The sequence below is a fragment of the Quercus lobata genome, chromosome 4 (genome assembly GCF_001633185.2).
Source record: "Quercus lobata isolate SW786 chromosome 4, ValleyOak3.0 Primary Assembly, whole genome shotgun sequence".
Lineage (NCBI taxonomy): Eukaryota > Viridiplantae > Streptophyta > Magnoliopsida > Fagales > Fagaceae > Quercus > Quercus lobata.
In genome coordinates this window covers 90767098-90785003 of record NC_044907.1, presented here as the reverse complement: position 1 = coordinate 90785003, position 17906 = coordinate 90767098, and the positions used below count along the sequence as shown (strand labels likewise).

The window sequence follows — 17906 nt, the reverse complement described above, 5'->3', positions numbered from 1 at the left end:
TTTTGAATCACCGTAAATGTTGAAAATACAATGTAACTTTCTTGTTAGTGGTAGATATAAACTTAGAATTCATGAACACCTTAGTCAATGCAAATGATAAACAATATGACAAATCTGAAAGCAATTGTGTTTATTGTATGAAATTTTGTTCATCATGTAGGCAAAAGATAAAGGGGCTGCGGTTGAGCGCGCTGATGTGTATCTAAAAATATACCGTAAGAGAGATGGGACTGGTGTTACTCCTCATGCGCAGGAGAACATAGTAAGCACAATTTGAATCGAATTTTATTGTATTTCGTGTTTGTATTGTTTATGGTGTGTAATATGCTATTTGCTTATTGTGGGAAAACTTATAAACTAGGATGGAAGAACTTCTACGCCGAGAAGGCGTGCGACTACAAGGAGAGCCTAGTAGTGGAATTCTCTGGTCCACGAACGATGTATATGCTCAGGTGTTTGGTCCAGAGTGCTCTGGACGTGTACGTAGGGTGGGACTTGGAATCACCCCATCGGGAAGAAGTGCAACAAATGCTTCACAGCTCACTTCGACTCCATCGTTGCCAAGCAGAACAACCCAAAGAATTTTGGAGTTGGAGAGCAACTCTGCTAGATTGACTGAGCAACTAGCCCAAGTACATGAACAACTTGCCCAATCAGAAACAAGGCAGCGAGAATCAAAAGCAAGGCAACAACAAATGGCTGAAGTGATTGCGCGCATGGATAGTATGTTCGCCCAACTTGCTGGCAGTAGTGTACCTAATTCGTCAATGTCTCAGGTATGAAATTGAAGGTGTATTTAGCAAAACATTACTCAAACATGTATTATTATGTGATATTAATACAATACCTTTAATATATTTAGGGTGGCAGTGCTTGATGGGGACTCTCCATGGGAATGAAACTGAATCCTCTGGTAAAACAAATACAACTATTCTTTATAACATATACAACTATATTGGAAAAAAATTAAAAACAAAAAATCAAATTATGAAATGTCAATCATGCCTTTTTACATTTGCTAAATGTCAACCACGTACTCCATTATTAATTTAATTGTTTTAAAGGAAGGATAATAATAACAATGTGGTTAATTAGTAAATGGTATACTCGACATGGAGTATTGTTCGCATTTTATTGTTGAATATGGAGTATGTATATATATATATATATATATATATGAATTTGAAGAGAGTAGAATCTATGGTATTGTATGGAGTATGGAAAGATTTAAACTTTCCAAAGTGGAATCTATGTCTTACTCTTAGTCTTGTTTTAAGATGCTATGGTTTTAAATGAATTTACATCAAAAAGACTCCAAACATTTAAGGGATGTTGACCTTGTTAAAGTGTAGCTAGCAAAATACTTGGTTTTGTTTAGAGTCTGTTTGTTTGGGCTTAAAATGTTAGCTTATTTCCGGTGTTCTCATTGTCACAGGTAATTGGCTGTACCATGACGCTTTCTAGAAGTTCGTTAAGGGATGTTTTTATTTTGTGATGTAAAAACCAAAGTTTGTTGGGAACTTTTATTTTATATGTAATTATTTGGATATGTAATTAATCTTTTGGCAACGAACTTGATTGTTTTGTTTATGTAAAATTATGGTTTATGTAATTAATATTTTGGTAATGATTTGATACTATATAGTATCAAATATGCAATTTGTTTTGCTGATATTTTGGTAATTAATGATTTCATATATGCAATTTGTTTTGTTGGTTCAGTATTGTTGCATTTGAGTGTTGGCAGGAATGTGTATGTGGAATTACAGGTTTTGTTTTGGACAGTAATTTGCTTAGGAAGAAAAAAAATATTAAAAAAAAAAAATTATAGCTGCGTTTTGGGCCCCTATAGCCGCGTTTCCACTCAGCGTATAGGTGCGGGACCTATAGCTGCGTTTCAAACGCGGCTCTAACATAATGTATAGATGCGCTTTATATATAAAACGCAACTCAAGACCACCTATAGCCGCGTTTTCTACGAAAACGCAACTATAGGTCCCGAACAATCCACTGTGAAGAACCCGGCTATAGCTGCGTTGTAAATGCAGCTCTATGTTCCATCTATAGCCGCGTTTTAATAGAAAACGCGGCTATAGGTCCCTCATTGGAAGCATAAAAAACGCGGCTCTAGGACAACACAAACGCAACTATATGATTCACCTATAGCCGCGTTTTTATAAAAAATGCGGCTATAGGTCCCTCACCTGGGAGCATAAAAAACACGGCTCTAGGACAACAGAAACGCGGCTATAGTTGCCTTTTGGGCTGCGTTTAAAACGCAGCTCTATGTTACATATAGCTGCGTTTTCATAGGAAACGCGGCTATAGATGTCGCATCTAGGAGTGTAAAAAAACGCGGCTCTAGGACAAAATAAACACGGCTATAGATACCTTTGGGTTGCGTTTAAAACGCAGCTCTAAGTTGCTTTTATAGCTGCGTTTTTGTATAAAACGCAGCTATAGGTCCCGCATTTGGGTTTGTAAAAAAACACGGCTCTAGTATCTCTGAAGCGCAGCTACAGATGCCGGTTTGGGCTGCGTTTTTGAAAACGCAGCTCTAGGTCCCCGCAAGGGGCTATAGCCTCGCCGCATAGGCTGTGTTTGGAAACGCAGCCATAAAAACGCAGCTATAGCATATAGCTGCGTTTTTTATATGCTATAGCTGCGTTTTGTGAGTGCGGCTATAGCCTTATTTTTTTGTAGTGACAAGTCATAAAACCCCCGTTAAAAGAATAATAACTCCAAATTTTAGCTCTCTAATTTGCATCACTGTGTGCAAACTTGAAGATTCTCAAAGTCTCCAATATATTAAAACCAGGCCAGGCAAAAAAAAATAAAAAATAAAAATAAGATTGCATAGAACAAGTTCTATGGCTCTCATCAATTACACTAGGTTAAACTTTTTGTAATTGTAAGGTAGTCAAGATAATTACAACCAATATTTATTAGAGATGGTTTGGAGGTGTCCTGTTTTACATGGAATTTGGGATTGACAGATGAACTAAATAGAAGGCAGGAAAAGGGAAGAAGGAGAGACTTGTGGGGTTCCAATTTCAAGGGTGGTGCTAATCTATTTTCTGCTTTCGCTTCTACTGTGCCTGTGCCTGTGCTTGTTGTGCTGCCGCTACCTAGCCCCTCACACTCTCAGGTCTCACATATAAAGTTAGGTTTTCGCAATGAATTTAGATGATCTAATTGTATTTCATTTATATACAAAAATTTGACATATTTAATGTTATGTTTATTGTTATTGTTATTAATATTGATATAATAAAAATCAAAGTAATAATAATAATTTTTAGAACCACAACAACAATTATATTGAAGATGATCATATGCATAATAACAATGTTATACGTGATTGCTATTTTGGTCCCGAAACTTGATATCAACAACTTCACAACATCATAACAATGGTCATAAATGATTCCTTGACTTTGCATTACAGAATTAATAGAAAACATAACAATATGTTTTGTTTACATTCAAAGTAGTTGGGTAGGATGTTAAGTTGCAAGGGTCTGGTCAAGTTCTCAAATTGGAAAGAGATTTGGTCATGAATGCCAAATGTTATAGAAAATAATTCCCCCAAAAAAGCAGAAGAACCAATGCCCCAAAAAATATTAAAAAAAGACAAGCCCAACCCAAGTTTGGTTTCTTACCAAGTCTCATTATGGGTAACTCCAAACCCAACTAGACCCATTCTTTGATGATAGTTGTTGTATAGGATGTTTGTTAATTATCTATACTACTATTGAAGGGGCTTCTCTTGTTTGGATTGGATTTTTTGGTGGTTTAAAAATACCCCTACATCTTAAGTATAAACAGAGACAAAACTAAAGGATAATCTAATAAAAACACATCTCTAACTCTCACCTACAATATTTCCTACAATTAGGACCATTTTCCTGTTGGTTTTCAAACTTAACTTCAAATGTATTCTGTTTCACAATTTTAAATTTTGACAAAGATAGTATCCAAAACATAGGCAAAGAAGCTGCATAAGGCAAGCATGAACCCATTAAAGGTGATGAGGGTACCTTTCAACTTGGATGAACTGGTTTCAAGGAATAGAACATTGAAGCAGCAACTAAATTTGAAACCAACAATGCTCCTATTACTACTCCCAAATAAAAACACCACATTGAAGTATTTAGGAAGCCCTCTTTACTATGAATTTCGAAGTGAGATAAAATTTGAATAATAGACGCATCAAAGGATCCTTTTTCTAACAATAAGACCAATAACCCCAAATATCAAAGTTGTGACAACACTTCCCTTTTGCTCTACCCGATCCCCCCATCATTAATAATAATTGTAATAAAAAAATGACAATATGATTTTTCTACAAATTTATCCAAAACTAGCCTCTAAGCACAAGCTCAAATGTGTGCTTAGAGGCTAGTATGAATTGAAATATTGTTGTAGGCATTTGAATTGACTGAACATCTCCAAATGTTTCTTTTGTCTAGAATGTAAATGTTTTTTATTACTGATATTGCCTACTAGGCAGTAAAAATTCTTATTATAGATGCAAAAAATGCACCAAGATTCTACTATAGAGAATAAGTTCCACATGCTCTATCCACGACATGATCTCCATAGCAAGAATGTTTAGTAAAACATTGAGGTTGTATAAAAAGTAAGAAAAAAATCCATTGAGGTGGGATATCAATAATATTCACACAAAAAAAAAATTTAATAAAAAAAAGGTAAAATTATTACTGAACCAAAAATATTATAATAATAATAATAATATATCAAAATATGGAAAATTTGCATGATGAGTTTTTTTTTTTTTTTTTGAAAAAAAATTACATCAAATTTTTCAATGAGGATATGTAATCTAATTTTATTACTTACATATAATTTTATCTAGTTATTGTTATTGCTTTTGTTATTGTAATTGTTATTGTTATAATAACAATAATAAAGTTTGTGGCAGATTCGAATTTAGGATTGAGGTCAATCTCGATGCCATGGTTAGTTTTCTATATCGTATGTACTTTGCGTATAGTTTATTGTTTATGATGCTTTGTTTACTCACCTATTTAGAGTAATGTTCATGTTACAGACACATCTAAGAATTTGGAAGCCCATTTTGAAGAATGCTAGCACTCTAGCAAAGAAGTTCTCCATGGAAGTCACACAAGATCTATGTTTATATGTACTCCCTCAAATAGCAGCATAATTAGGTAGGATTTCTTACGATTTGTGTTATCATTGTTGCTAGGTTGAAAGTATTCTATGATATATGCAGATAGCTAATTACTGATTAATAAGCCTACAAGTTGCGTGAGAACTTATTTGGAAATACATGGTAATGGTGGAAGCATTTTTTAGATGGAAATTATGGGAAAATTTTGCTAATAATAATAGATAATTTTTCTGGGCGGTGATTGTTTAATGCAAATTGTTGGGATGGGTTTTAGGGCCAAGAAAGTTGAGAGTTATGGACACAAACTTAAGTTATGCAAGGTTACATGTATTGGTAGAATTGGTTGCGTGTTTAAGTTTGGAATAGGTGTGTATCATAGTGTTTACTAATTGAATTTGAGACATTAACATTAACTTGGCATTTGTTTAGAGAAATTAAACAACTATATGAAAGATTATGTGTTTTGTATGTTTGCTTTTGTTTACTGTGTGTTTTAATATGGATGCAGGTGGGATAATAAATTTGTGCTGTCCTACTAGGCAAGAAGCAAAGGCAACCATGAGATTTCAAAGGGTGATTGGAGATGATAATTTAAATGGAAGTTTTAGCTAGATGACATGACTAACAATTCCTATTAAGAAGAGTATTTAGTAAACCGTATATCAATGATATGTTATAAATGACTAAGTTTGGTTATATATATAGCAAAAAATTGTAAAAGAGTCATGAAGGTAAAATTGAAAAGCTACATACTAATGCTTTTGTAATTACTTATTTGAAATTCAAACCGGTTTCAAAAATATAGTTTGTGGTTTAGAGCATTTTCTGTTTTCACTAATTGTGTTTTGCTTCCATGTACCTGTTTTTAAAATACATGTAAATTTGGTCAAATATTAATTTTTATGCCTTACAGGGAGGAGTACATAAATTTGATTTTGGAAGATGTTGGAAAAGTCAATATCAAGAGGGAGAGCAAAAAATTTAGGTGGGTTCATTTTCTTATTTTCCTTTACTTTTAATCTCAGAAATGTGCATACTCTAAATGTGGTACATCTATTTTGTTATTTGTCGATTACATATAAAAAAAAAAAAAAAAATGTACAGGGTAGATTCTTCTTAAGAGATGCAACACAACAGTCACCTTTCTCTCTCTCTCTCTCAATAGTGGAAATAATAATTTCAGAAATTGTGTAAATTGGCATTATGTTGCCTTTTTAATCCCATTGAGGTCTAGCATCTTTGTTTGCTGGCAATGTTAGAATTTAGATACATCTTGGACATTAAGAACGATTAATGTAATTTATGAAAGATATTTGATTGAATGAGTATGGAATTAACTATATTCGTGTAATTAATTGTATTGGAGTGTACTTATATCAGTTATATATTTTCTAAATATGATCTCATGATATCTCATTGTATGTGATAGGTTTTATTACTTTGTAAATGATAGATTTTATTGGTTTGGTATATAATTTATACCATGATATAAATATATATATATATATATATATTTTTTTTTTTTTTTTCATATTAAGTTATTAATAGTTTTCCCGTGCATCGCACGGGTTAGCGACTAGTATTAACAAATACAGAAACTATAATGATTATAATAACTAACGATGATGATTAAAATTTTGGAGTTTTATTTAGAGTCCATAGATTAAATGGCTTGGAAGCCCCTTAAATAATAGTATAAATAATAAATTAGTTCGGTTAATGAGTGCCCTTAGGATATTTGTTAATATACCATTTTGGGAAAGTTTTTATACAACTGTATGGGAAATATAAAAAGCCGTCAAAATATTAGTAATTTTGAAAAATATTTCCAAACTTAGGACATATGTTAAATTTTTTTCATAATAAAGCTATTAATTATTGCTACTAAAATTAATTATTGTTGTTAAGTGAATTCTAATTATTATTGCTTATTAATATAACTTTCCATGATTGTCAAAACCTTGGGGATTTTTTCGTTAGCTTATCGGTAGTCACAAATTGTGATGAAAATATAGTTGAATCAAATATTTTGATGAAGCCCGATTCCTTTCCCTCATTGATGTATCCAGATCTAAAAGACTCTAATATTGTTACAAACCCAAGAAGCATTAGTAGATTTGCTAGATTATGAAAACTTTACATGTACATTCACAAGAATCTTCAAGAAATTCCATGGCTTCCATAGTCTATAAGAAGTGTGGATGCAATAGACTGCATGTTGTTAGATATACCATCATCATGTAGATTATTGAATCAGGTGAGCTCTCTCTCTCTCTCTCTATATATATATATATATACACACACACACACACATACAAGTTAAAGCGAGGGAGTCAATTTCATATAGGAGGCTATTTTAGTCTGACCAAAGGAACGAAATATTTTGATACCAGTTGATAATAGTGTACCGTTTCGGGATTACGACTATTTATATATTTTTAAACACACACACACACATATATACATATATATATATATATATATATAAATATATATATATATATATATTTGTATTATTCATGTAAGTATGAATTTATTAATTTTTATGTTTATCAACATAAAATATAAAATTCACAAATTTTATAAACCTACATATTAGCTTAAGTACATTAACCAATATTTAGATTAAATATATGTAGTTATTTATTTATATGTTCATTAACCAAAGCCCATGAACTTTGTTTTAAAAAAAAAAATTTCCTTTTTCGATAATCTTTGTTGAAAAATATTTAAGATTATAAGCCCATGTCTTTTAATATCCTAATCTCTAACTAAAGTATAAGTAGAATATATAATAGACATATATATTTTGATGATGGTCAATTGTTTTCTTTTTTAAATGTGGCATGCGGTATCATTAAAAAAAAAAAAGCATATGATGGTCATGTTCCCCTGACTTAGTCTCAACCAATACCCCACACACACACACTGCAGGAAACATTTAAAATAGATCATATAGGGACTCATACACACACTATATTTATAGGGGACCCACCTCCAACCTTTATTACTCAATCTTAAATACAAAGGAAACCTTTTACAAGCTTGGAGAAATACATAGAATTTTCTCTAAGGAAAAATACACTTTGTTGTTGTAACCCCCAACAACCTTAGAATCATATACACATAATTAATTACTATGGCAGTTACTGCCTAGTAACTACCCAGGTCTTGGATATTCTGCCACTTGTGATCTAACTTAGGACACCTTTGACTGACGTTGTCTTGGTCTGCTCTCCATGTTTTCAATCCCTACATAGCAAGTTTGATCATCAGGAAAATAAGGCACTACTTGATAACTACTTGTAACTGCCACTGCACATGTTGCACATGCACAACCTATGTCTCAGCAAATCACAAAGCATTTGCCCATCCTCCTTGAGCCCACACAACATGTTCCCCATACGTTGGGAGGCTTGGCCCATGCCCAAGCCCTCCTCCATTAGCAACATGACATGCCCACATGCAGCACTCATCAAGTAACTGTTATCAACCCATTAGCATCTGTCCATGCATCAAGCCAGAACCCTCCAGCCTAATTCTTTGCACATAGGATCTGATTGCACATCATCATAGTAGCTCAGCCCTACCTTGCACACAAGCCACCAAGCCCACACACAAGCAACCAGCCAACAAGCCACCAATGCCATGCACCACCACATAGGGTTGACACCACCTGTTGCCATCCATGATCAAAACTCACCATGGCCCCAATCTGCCATGGCTTTAGGGCATCATGTGGAGTAAGGTGCCTCTACATGCTACCCCCTCACACTACTCATAGATCCAACTCGAGCAAGGAGACTGGGCATGTCCCCCTCAAAGAGCCTTTCTGAGCATTACTAATCTGGCATGAGAAGCCATCAGTGTGTTGAGAAAGCATGCAGCCAAGTAACTGGCCTAATGTTGCCCAAGCACCCCTATTCCTTATGCCATCATTAGCAATAAGCAAAACTCCTAACAAACCACCCCCACCAGAAGAAGTTAACGTCCTCATTGGTAGGGTATCTTCAAATGCCTTCACTTCCTTTTCAAGCTACCACAGAGTTGACGTCTTCTTCCAACTTGTTTCTAATTTAGTTTCCCCTTTCCACTTTACTAAGTAATAAGTTATCATATTTCCTCCCTTTCGATAACTCGTTACCTTCTTGTCAAGAATTCTATCTACTTCTTGGTCAAACTGCACCATGATAGTAGGTGGGGCATGTCTTGCTTCATTCCTTGTAGGATCTTCCTCGTCCCCATGATAAGGCTTTAGAAAACTCACTTGAATTGTTGGTTGAATCTGCAACCTTTCAGCTATCTTCAACTTGTAAGCAACACTACCAACTCTCTTCATAATTTCATAGGGACCATCATACTTTGGAATTAATCCTCGATACACACTCTCACTTCTAAACTTCCTCCAAATCTATGGATTTAGCTTCAACAGAACTTTGTCCCTAAATTGGAACTCAAGAGGCCTCCTCCTTTTATCCACATACTTCTTCATTCTCTGTTATGCTTTCAACAAACTTTATTGTGCTTCTTGCATTAGCCATAGCAAATATGTATGCTAAAGGACATCTACCCCTTGAACGCTATTCTGCAATCTCATGAGGGGTCAAGGGCTGCTACCCCATTGCCGACTCAAATGGACTCATTCCTATTGAAGAAGATTTATGCAAATTGTAAGTAAATTGTGTTGAATCCAACAAGTCCATCCAGTTTTTCTGACTTATAGTCACATAGTGCCTTAAGTAATCTTCTAACGCAGCATTGATCCTCTCAGTCTGACCATTTGTTTGTGGGTGATTAGCAATAGAAAACTTTAGCTGTGAACCCAACAACCCAAACAAAACTGTCCAAAACTGACCAGTGAAACACGAGTCTCTATCACTCACAATATCTTCAAGCAAACCAAAGTACTTTACCACATTTCTGTAAGACAGATCAGCAGCCACCTCTGTTGTATAAGTACTTGGTTCAACAATGAACACTGCATACTTTTAAAATCGATCAAGCACTACAAAAATTGAATCCATCTCCTTCACTTTAGGCAAACCAGTAATGAAATCCAATGAAACAGAAATCCATGGACTCTTCGATATAGGAAGAGGTTGCAACAAACCAACTTCCTTTTGAGTTAATCCTTTATCTTGTTGATAGACAAGACAAGTTTTAACATGCAACTCAATGTCTAACTCCATCTTAGGCTAATAGTAAGAATGGGATAGCAAAGCATACATTCTTTCCTTACCAAGATGTCCTGCCTATTGTGGATCATAAGTCTCTTTCATCAACTCCCTACAGATCTTCCCACTAGGAACATATAGCTTGCCACCCTTTGCATACAGCAACCCATCCTTAAGCCAAAAGTGACACACTAGGCTTACAGTCACTTCTTGCACCAATTTCTAGTAGATAGCATCAAGCTTTGAACTCTCCTTGATCCTTTTCACAAAATCTTACTCAACTCTGGTCAAGGGAGCAACATACTCTTACACTTGTTTACGATTAAGTGCATCTTCACAAGACCTTTACTGACCTTATGCCCTAGGAACATAATCTCTTGCTGGGCAAAAGCACACTTCTTCTTCTTGACATACAATTTATGTTCCCTCAATCTGGACAACAACTTCCTAAAGTGTTCCAAGTGATCCTCCAGGAACTCGCTATATTTTATTATGTCATCTAAGTAAACCACAACAAAATGGTCTAACTCATAGAATACATCATTCATCAAATTGCAGAATGTGGGAGAGGCATTTGTTAAACAAAAAGGCATAACCAGAAATTCATAGGAACCATACTGAGTTACATAAGTCATCTTTGGTTCATCCCCTTCAGCAATCCTCACTTGCCACAAGCCTGACCTTAAGTCCAGTTTGGTGAAGTAAATGGCCTTGCACAATCTATCAGACAGGTCTTGAATCAAAGGGACCAGATACTTGTTCTTTACCGTTACTTTGTTCAAGGCTCTATTATCTACTCACATTCACAATAAGCCATATTTAGATGGTGAATGTAACCTGCATCAAGCAATTCAGTCAATATCTTTCTCGTCTCAACCAGCTCTATAAGGGACATTCTATATGGAGCCTTCAAAGGAGGCTTGGAACCAAGAACCAACTTGATCCTGTGATCAACAAAATACCTTAATGGAAGGGTCTTAGGCAATTCTGGCATCACATCAACAAACTCCTCTAGCAGTCCAGCAACAACATCTAAAACTTTAATGAACTTGTCCGACTTAACCTCGATCATTGCAGCCAAGTAAGTCATCTCCCCTTTCTTCAGCCCATGCTCAACCTGCATGGCTGACACCATTAGTTTTTTCCCCTTGCTAGTCTTACTATTTCTGATCACATGTCTAGCAGGAACATAGCAGGGCTGCTTCTCATCAAAGATCAACATCACCCTAATGAATGGCAACAAGGCTGCCTTTGCAACCACAAATAACTCATCACCCAAAATTACATCAAAATCATCCAATTGCATGATTAGAAAATTCACCTTTCTTGTCCACTCGCCAACCTTAAACTTCACACCAAAAGCAATTCCAAAAATAGGTTTTGCCTTTAAGTTGACTGCCTTGATCTTACTTGGACGCTTACTCACTTTCAAACCCAATTGTTGGACCATGTACTCAACAACAAAATTATGAGTAGCACCAGTATCAAGCATTACTTTAACCCCATTCCCATTCATCTCCACTTGAACATAAGACAGCCCCGTAGAAATACTTCTTGCACTAAATGCATTCGGCAATTGTAAGAGGTTCACATGACTTGGAACTTCTTCATCAGACTACCCCTTACCATCTTTAGCAACCATGACATTAAGTTTCTCATGCTTAGGGCAATCTCTTACTCGATGAGGGTAGAACTTTCCCCTTTACTCTTGTTACCCCAATTCTTCTTCTACTTATCCTTGTTCTTCTTACCATCTTTATTCTGCTTGTCTTTGCCTTTGTCCTTGTACTTACGTTTCTCATCTTCACCACTTGGCTTAGTGTATTTGTAGTCCACTAAGGCATCTACAACAGACATGGTAGTAGGTAGATCACAAGGCTGCAACCCAGACAAGAAATTGAACAACTTGTCCTACTCAGACATGTTCTTGATATCCAACATTAAAGAACTAAATCTCTTAACATACTCTTGCACCATACTAGTGTGTTTCAATTCTTCAAGGAGTCTCTTGCAACCTAGGTAATGTTGATAGGCAAGAACTGGTCCTTCAATTTTTTCTTTAATGCATCCCACGAGTCAATCTTCCCTCTACCAACATTTGCATCACCTTCCACATGGGTTCTCTACCATAACTTGGCATCTCTTGACAGATACATGCTAGTAATTGTCACTTTCTCTTGATCAAGCAGCCTTGAAGTATTGCTCCATGAACCAAAGGAAATTTTCTAAATCTTTGGCACTCTTAGCACCATTAAAGGGTTTTGGTTTCAAGCACCTTCGCTTTTGTGACCACTTCTCCCTCTCAAGGAAGTCCACTAATTGCCCTTTTCAATAAGGCAATCTCAGCCTCAAGTTGGCTTGTTATCTCTCTTATTGCCCATGCAACAGCCAACACTTCAACTCAAATTAACGCAATATCCCTCTATTTAGTAAGTTCCCTCCTTATCACAGAATTTGTTGTAGAAAGCGCATCCAATCTGGAGAAATACACAAAATTCTCTCTAAGGAAAAATACACTTTTGTTGATACTCCCAACGGCCTTAGGGTCGTATACACAGAAATAACTATTATGGCAGTTACTGTCTAATAACTGCCTGAGTCTTGGACATTCTGCCACTTGTGGTTTGACTTAAGGCACCTTGAACTGATGTTGTATTAGTCTGCTTTCCACATTTTTAGCCCCTACCCAGTAAGTTTGATCATCAAGAAAACTAGGCACTGCTTAATGATTGCTTATAACTGCCACTACACACGTTACACATGCACAACCCATGTCTCAGCAAATCATGGGGCCTTTGCCTATCCTCCAACAACCACAACATGTTTCCCCACGTTTTAGGAGGCTTGATCTATGCCCAAGCTCTCCTTCATCAACAACATAGCTCACACAGCATGCCCATATGCAGCACTTATCAAGTAAATGCTATCAGCCCACTAGCATTTGTCCATGCATTTAACCAGAACCCACCAGCCCAATGCTTTGCATATAGAATCTAATTACACATCATCATAGCAGCTCAGCCCTACTTTTCACACAAGCCACCAAGCCCACACACAAGCAACCAGCCAACAAGCCACCAATGTCATACACCATCACACAAGGTCGACACCACCTGTTTTTGCCCATGATCAAAACCAACTCTGCCCACCATGGCCCCTCTTTGCCATGGCTTTGGGGCATCATCTGGAGCAAGATGCCTCAACATGCTGCCCCCTAACACTACTCATCGATCCAACTCGAGTAGGGAGACTGGGCATGTCCCCCTCAAAGAGCCCTTAAGAGCATTACTAATCTGGCATGAGGAGCCATCAGTATGTTGAGAAAGCATGCAACCAAGTAACTGGCCTAATGTTGCCCAAGCACCCCTATTCCTTATACCATCATCAGCAACAAGTAAAGCTCCAAACAACATGTGTGGTTGTGGTTGAAGCACATAAAATAAAAAAGCTAAATGACAAAAAGAAACTAAAGAGGCACATTGAAAAAGAAACATAAGAAATACTATGAAATAAGGGGCACTAGGTGAACGAAGAAAGAAGAAAAAGTAGAGGAACAGATGCACGAATAGGATGAAGAAAAAGAAGAAGAAAGGGCATTTGGTATAGGAAACATGGAAAAAATGTTCTGGCGATAAAGGTAGTGACATGAGCACAAAAAGCTAATAAGTCACTGAGAGTTTCAGTGCTAAAACTTGATTATTTTTTTTTTCTAATTTGGTTCGGTACTAATATTTAGGTTGAAATTTGATATATACTCCAGTATGGCCAAAATGACCCGGTACAAGCCAGCATTTTAACTGGAACGAAACAAATCATTTTCTGTATCGACTTAGCCATCGGTACAAAAAATTTTGACCGTACCGACTGATACAAAATTAATTCGTTGAGTTAAAGGTCCGTGCATTGCACAGTTTTATTATAAATTTATAAAATATATATTTTATAAGATAAACAATAACAAAATAAATAACTATTATAATAACAAAAGACATAAATTGTATTGGTATAATAACTATCAATTATAAAATGATAACACTTATATAAAAATATATATATATATATATATATATATATAAAATTATGTAACATACCAATTGTGCTCTAATGAGAATTTTGTATTTTTGGGAGATTGTTGAATACTTCTTTGTACACTATATTTTAAGTGTATCATTGTTCTTTATTGGAATATTTAATGATTGATAAAAATCATATCAAACCATATTTAATGATTGATAATATATATCTATATATATATATATATATATATATATAACACTTGTAGGGGCAAAGGCCCAAGGCCCAAAATCATACAGTGGGCCTTAGGCCTCATACGGGATGGTCAACCATGTTCGAGGAGAGGGCGTAGATACCGAAAGGGCTCTCGGCCTAGTTTTTGTGGGCCTGAAGATGTTTAGAAGGCAGTCTGAGGAGGAATGTCTCCTCAGACGTAATAAATATGGCTCAAACATGCATTCTACCTACTAGAAGGACCCATCCCTACGGGCATTAGTAACAAGGATGAGTCCCACAGGCCCATAGGAAGGAAGGAAGCATAGGGTGTCCAAGGAGAGACTGCAACTACCACATTAAATGCATTACAGCTACTTTTCTAGCCACATTAATGTAGAGGGGACCTATGAACAGTGCTGCCTTGACTACCACCACTCACAGAAAGATGGGGGGATGTCTGATGGGACAAGCACTCAAGTGAGGGTCCAGATAATCAACAAGTGTAAGGCCATGATGGCTTCAAAAGGACTATATAAGAAAGGTGAGTCCCCATGAAGAAGGGGACAGAGAAAAAAGAAAATTAAAATAGAAGAACAGTGCAAGAACCATAGTCTTTGATCAAGGACCCGTATAATTCCACGCGTCTCCTCGGACTGAGAATCTATGGACATGAAGGGGATTTTCCCACTTTCAATTGTTGTATGGCCCAACTCTAGTTAGAATACACTTTGTTAAGGCCTAGTTCTATAGCCCACTCTCTACGAATTCATTGTTTCTGGGCTCCTTGGACCAGAACCCCATATTTGTTAGGCCTAGGCTCTAAATTGTGACCCTACAACACTAAATGGGCAAACTGCCTTCTTTTATAGGTCAAGTGTACAACTTTGATAATTAGCTATTTCAATTATATAAAAAAAAAAAAAAAAATCAAATTGTTATGAATAATTTATCATTAAATTTATATCAACAACAAATCTTAGGAAATAGTATGGTTAACACTTAGAATTAACCAAATCTTACTCTCTTTTTCCCACAAATGATGCCAACTGATAGTGTTGAAAAATCAATGGGCTAAACGGGCCAAGCTTCAACAGCAATTTTGTGACCTGAAAAGAAAAAAACTATTAAAGGAAACTGGGATGAAACGGGCAAGGACCCTCCAATGGTTAAGTTAGTTCTCTTTTTTGGGAAATAAGTATGGAGAGTGTATAATTGGTTTAACATACCTTAGTTTGTTGAGGGTGGATCCCTTTTATAGAGAACTTGGAGTGGGTCTACTTGTTTGGTTTCACTAATATCACAAAAGATGTGTGGATTTCGTGGAGCATTGCATAAGAGACAAGTGCACTTAGTAGAATGTGGGAGAGAACTTTGAGGAGTTTATCCCACATTTAGGAAACTGAAATCTGGTTACTCATATTGAACAATCAGGATGCTTAATATTTTTCTAAGTTTTTATACTCAAGTATATTCTGCTCTTGAACTACTATCAAGACCCTTTCAATCTCTTTGTGCACTTGCTCCTTGTTATTTCTCTAAATTTTCCTTTAGGGTTCATCCTAGATGTTGTTGGGTTTAGACGATCTTTATGGACGAACTAGACTTTGTATTTTACTATCAGTTGCCCCCTTATCCATAATTTGTCTTACATTTTTATGTTGTTTTCTAATATGTTATTTTACAAGTGGCACTTAATGATTTGTTGACAACTTGTAGATGTGGCATCATAGATGGCGTTGGATTTTTTAGTGGAGCTGATGAAACGTGGCGGAGTATCATTGGCTAAGAAGTCGAGATACTTTGTTCTTCGAGCAATCATGATACGTGGCATTTTTTTATTAGCTTGTGTCACGTTAGTGTCCCACCTGATCACCTGTAAATAGTTCAATACCTCTGATACCCTCTTCACTTCAAATTTTCTCTTCTAACATTTTTGTCTCAACTCATCCTTCGCACTTCATCTAGTTCTCTTTCATCCTTAGTCATTTTTGTCTAACTCTAGGTATCTTTTCCTCCTCATTTGTAGGTTTTTCTTCTTTCCTTTAAAATGGCTGAAATTGAAATTTTATTTTCTAGTGATAGGGATGATAAGAAGATAGACAAGTATTATGATGAGAGCAATAATAGCAATGATAATAGTAGTGATAGTGAGAATAGTATTGGAGATGAGTCATCAGACGAGCAGTATCATTCTGGGGTCCCTATAATTCCTTTAGAGGTATTCCAGGGAGAGATGAGAAAAAGGACGATGTCTAGCTCATCTGCTAGCTCCTCTTCTATTCCTTCTCCTATTTCTTTGTATGTTCCTCAATCCTCTCCTTCTCTTCATCTTTCCATTAACACCATCTCTTCTTATGCTTTAAAAATCTTGCCTACACCAAATTCTGAAAAATTATGCAAAATTAGAGGTAAATACCAAATTCTTGATGATGTACATACCCGTCTTACTATTGAGGGGGAGTGGTGTTGTACCCTCAACTCCTCATGGGTTGGCTTTTATGAAGCCTATTTCCTAGGTAGCCTTAGGCTGCCTTTGAATGCTTCTACTAGGGTGCTTTTGTTTAGATTAGGTGTTGCCCCCAACCAACTTAATCCCAATGGTTGGAGAATAATCACGGCAGTGCAAGTTTTGTGAAGAAAGGTGTTTGAAGGAAATCATCCTCTTACTGTAGTCGAATTCCTTTATTGCTACAAACCCTCTAAAATTAATCAATCCATAGGTTTTTATCAATTCTCCGCTAGGCACAATGACTGTAGAATGATTAGATCCCTTTCCTCATCTGATAGAGAGTGGAAGAAGGAATTCTTTTTAGTTTCTAGTTTCTAGGTTGGTGACCGCATTGAGGTTGGTAGGGATTGGTTTCCCCTTACAATTGGTGCTTTAGGTCGTTTTTGTCCTGAGGGTAGGTAACTTTCTAATGTTTTGTCTTATCTTTCTTTTCCTCATCTAACCTACTGTTTCTTTTCAGCTCTCACTCATCCAAGTTTAAGCAATCACCATTCAAACTGCATTTGACGAGCTCATGCTTTCCTTGATAAGATCTTTCATTCATTAGTCACCCTTAATCGTTTAGCTTCTTGGGGACTCGAAACAGAACCGTCAAAGGAAGCTCGTTCTTACGTGATTAGAATTTATCAAAGTGAGCTCTTTTCTCCCCTCATCTTTCTTTTTAGTTGGTACAAATTTTTCATAGCTTGTTATTCTTATTCATTCATCAATTTTTTTAGGGATGGCAACGATGAATAAAAACAAGGAAAAGGAGATCATTGGTAGGGAGGACGTTACTCGTCTAGAAAAGGCTACCCCTATTGAGACTCGTCTAGCTCGTGTAAGTCTAAAACCT

At 36.0% G+C, this 17906-nt stretch overlaps 1 protein-coding gene across 1 annotated transcript; it reads left to right on the top strand.

Moving 5' to 3' along the window:
- Nucleotides 1-361: 361 nt before the first annotated feature.
- On the top strand, nucleotides 362-1462 carry LOC115983388. The gene is made up of 3 exons (XM_031106060.1): nucleotides 362-776; nucleotides 863-913; nucleotides 1436-1462. The coding sequence occupies exons 1-2, from the start codon at nucleotides 363-365 to the stop codon at nucleotides 875-877; spliced, it is 429 nt and encodes a 142-aa protein (XP_030961920.1). The 5' UTR covers nucleotide 362; the 3' UTR covers nucleotides 878-913; nucleotides 1436-1462.
- The last annotated feature ends 16444 nt before the right edge of the window (nucleotides 1463-17906 follow it).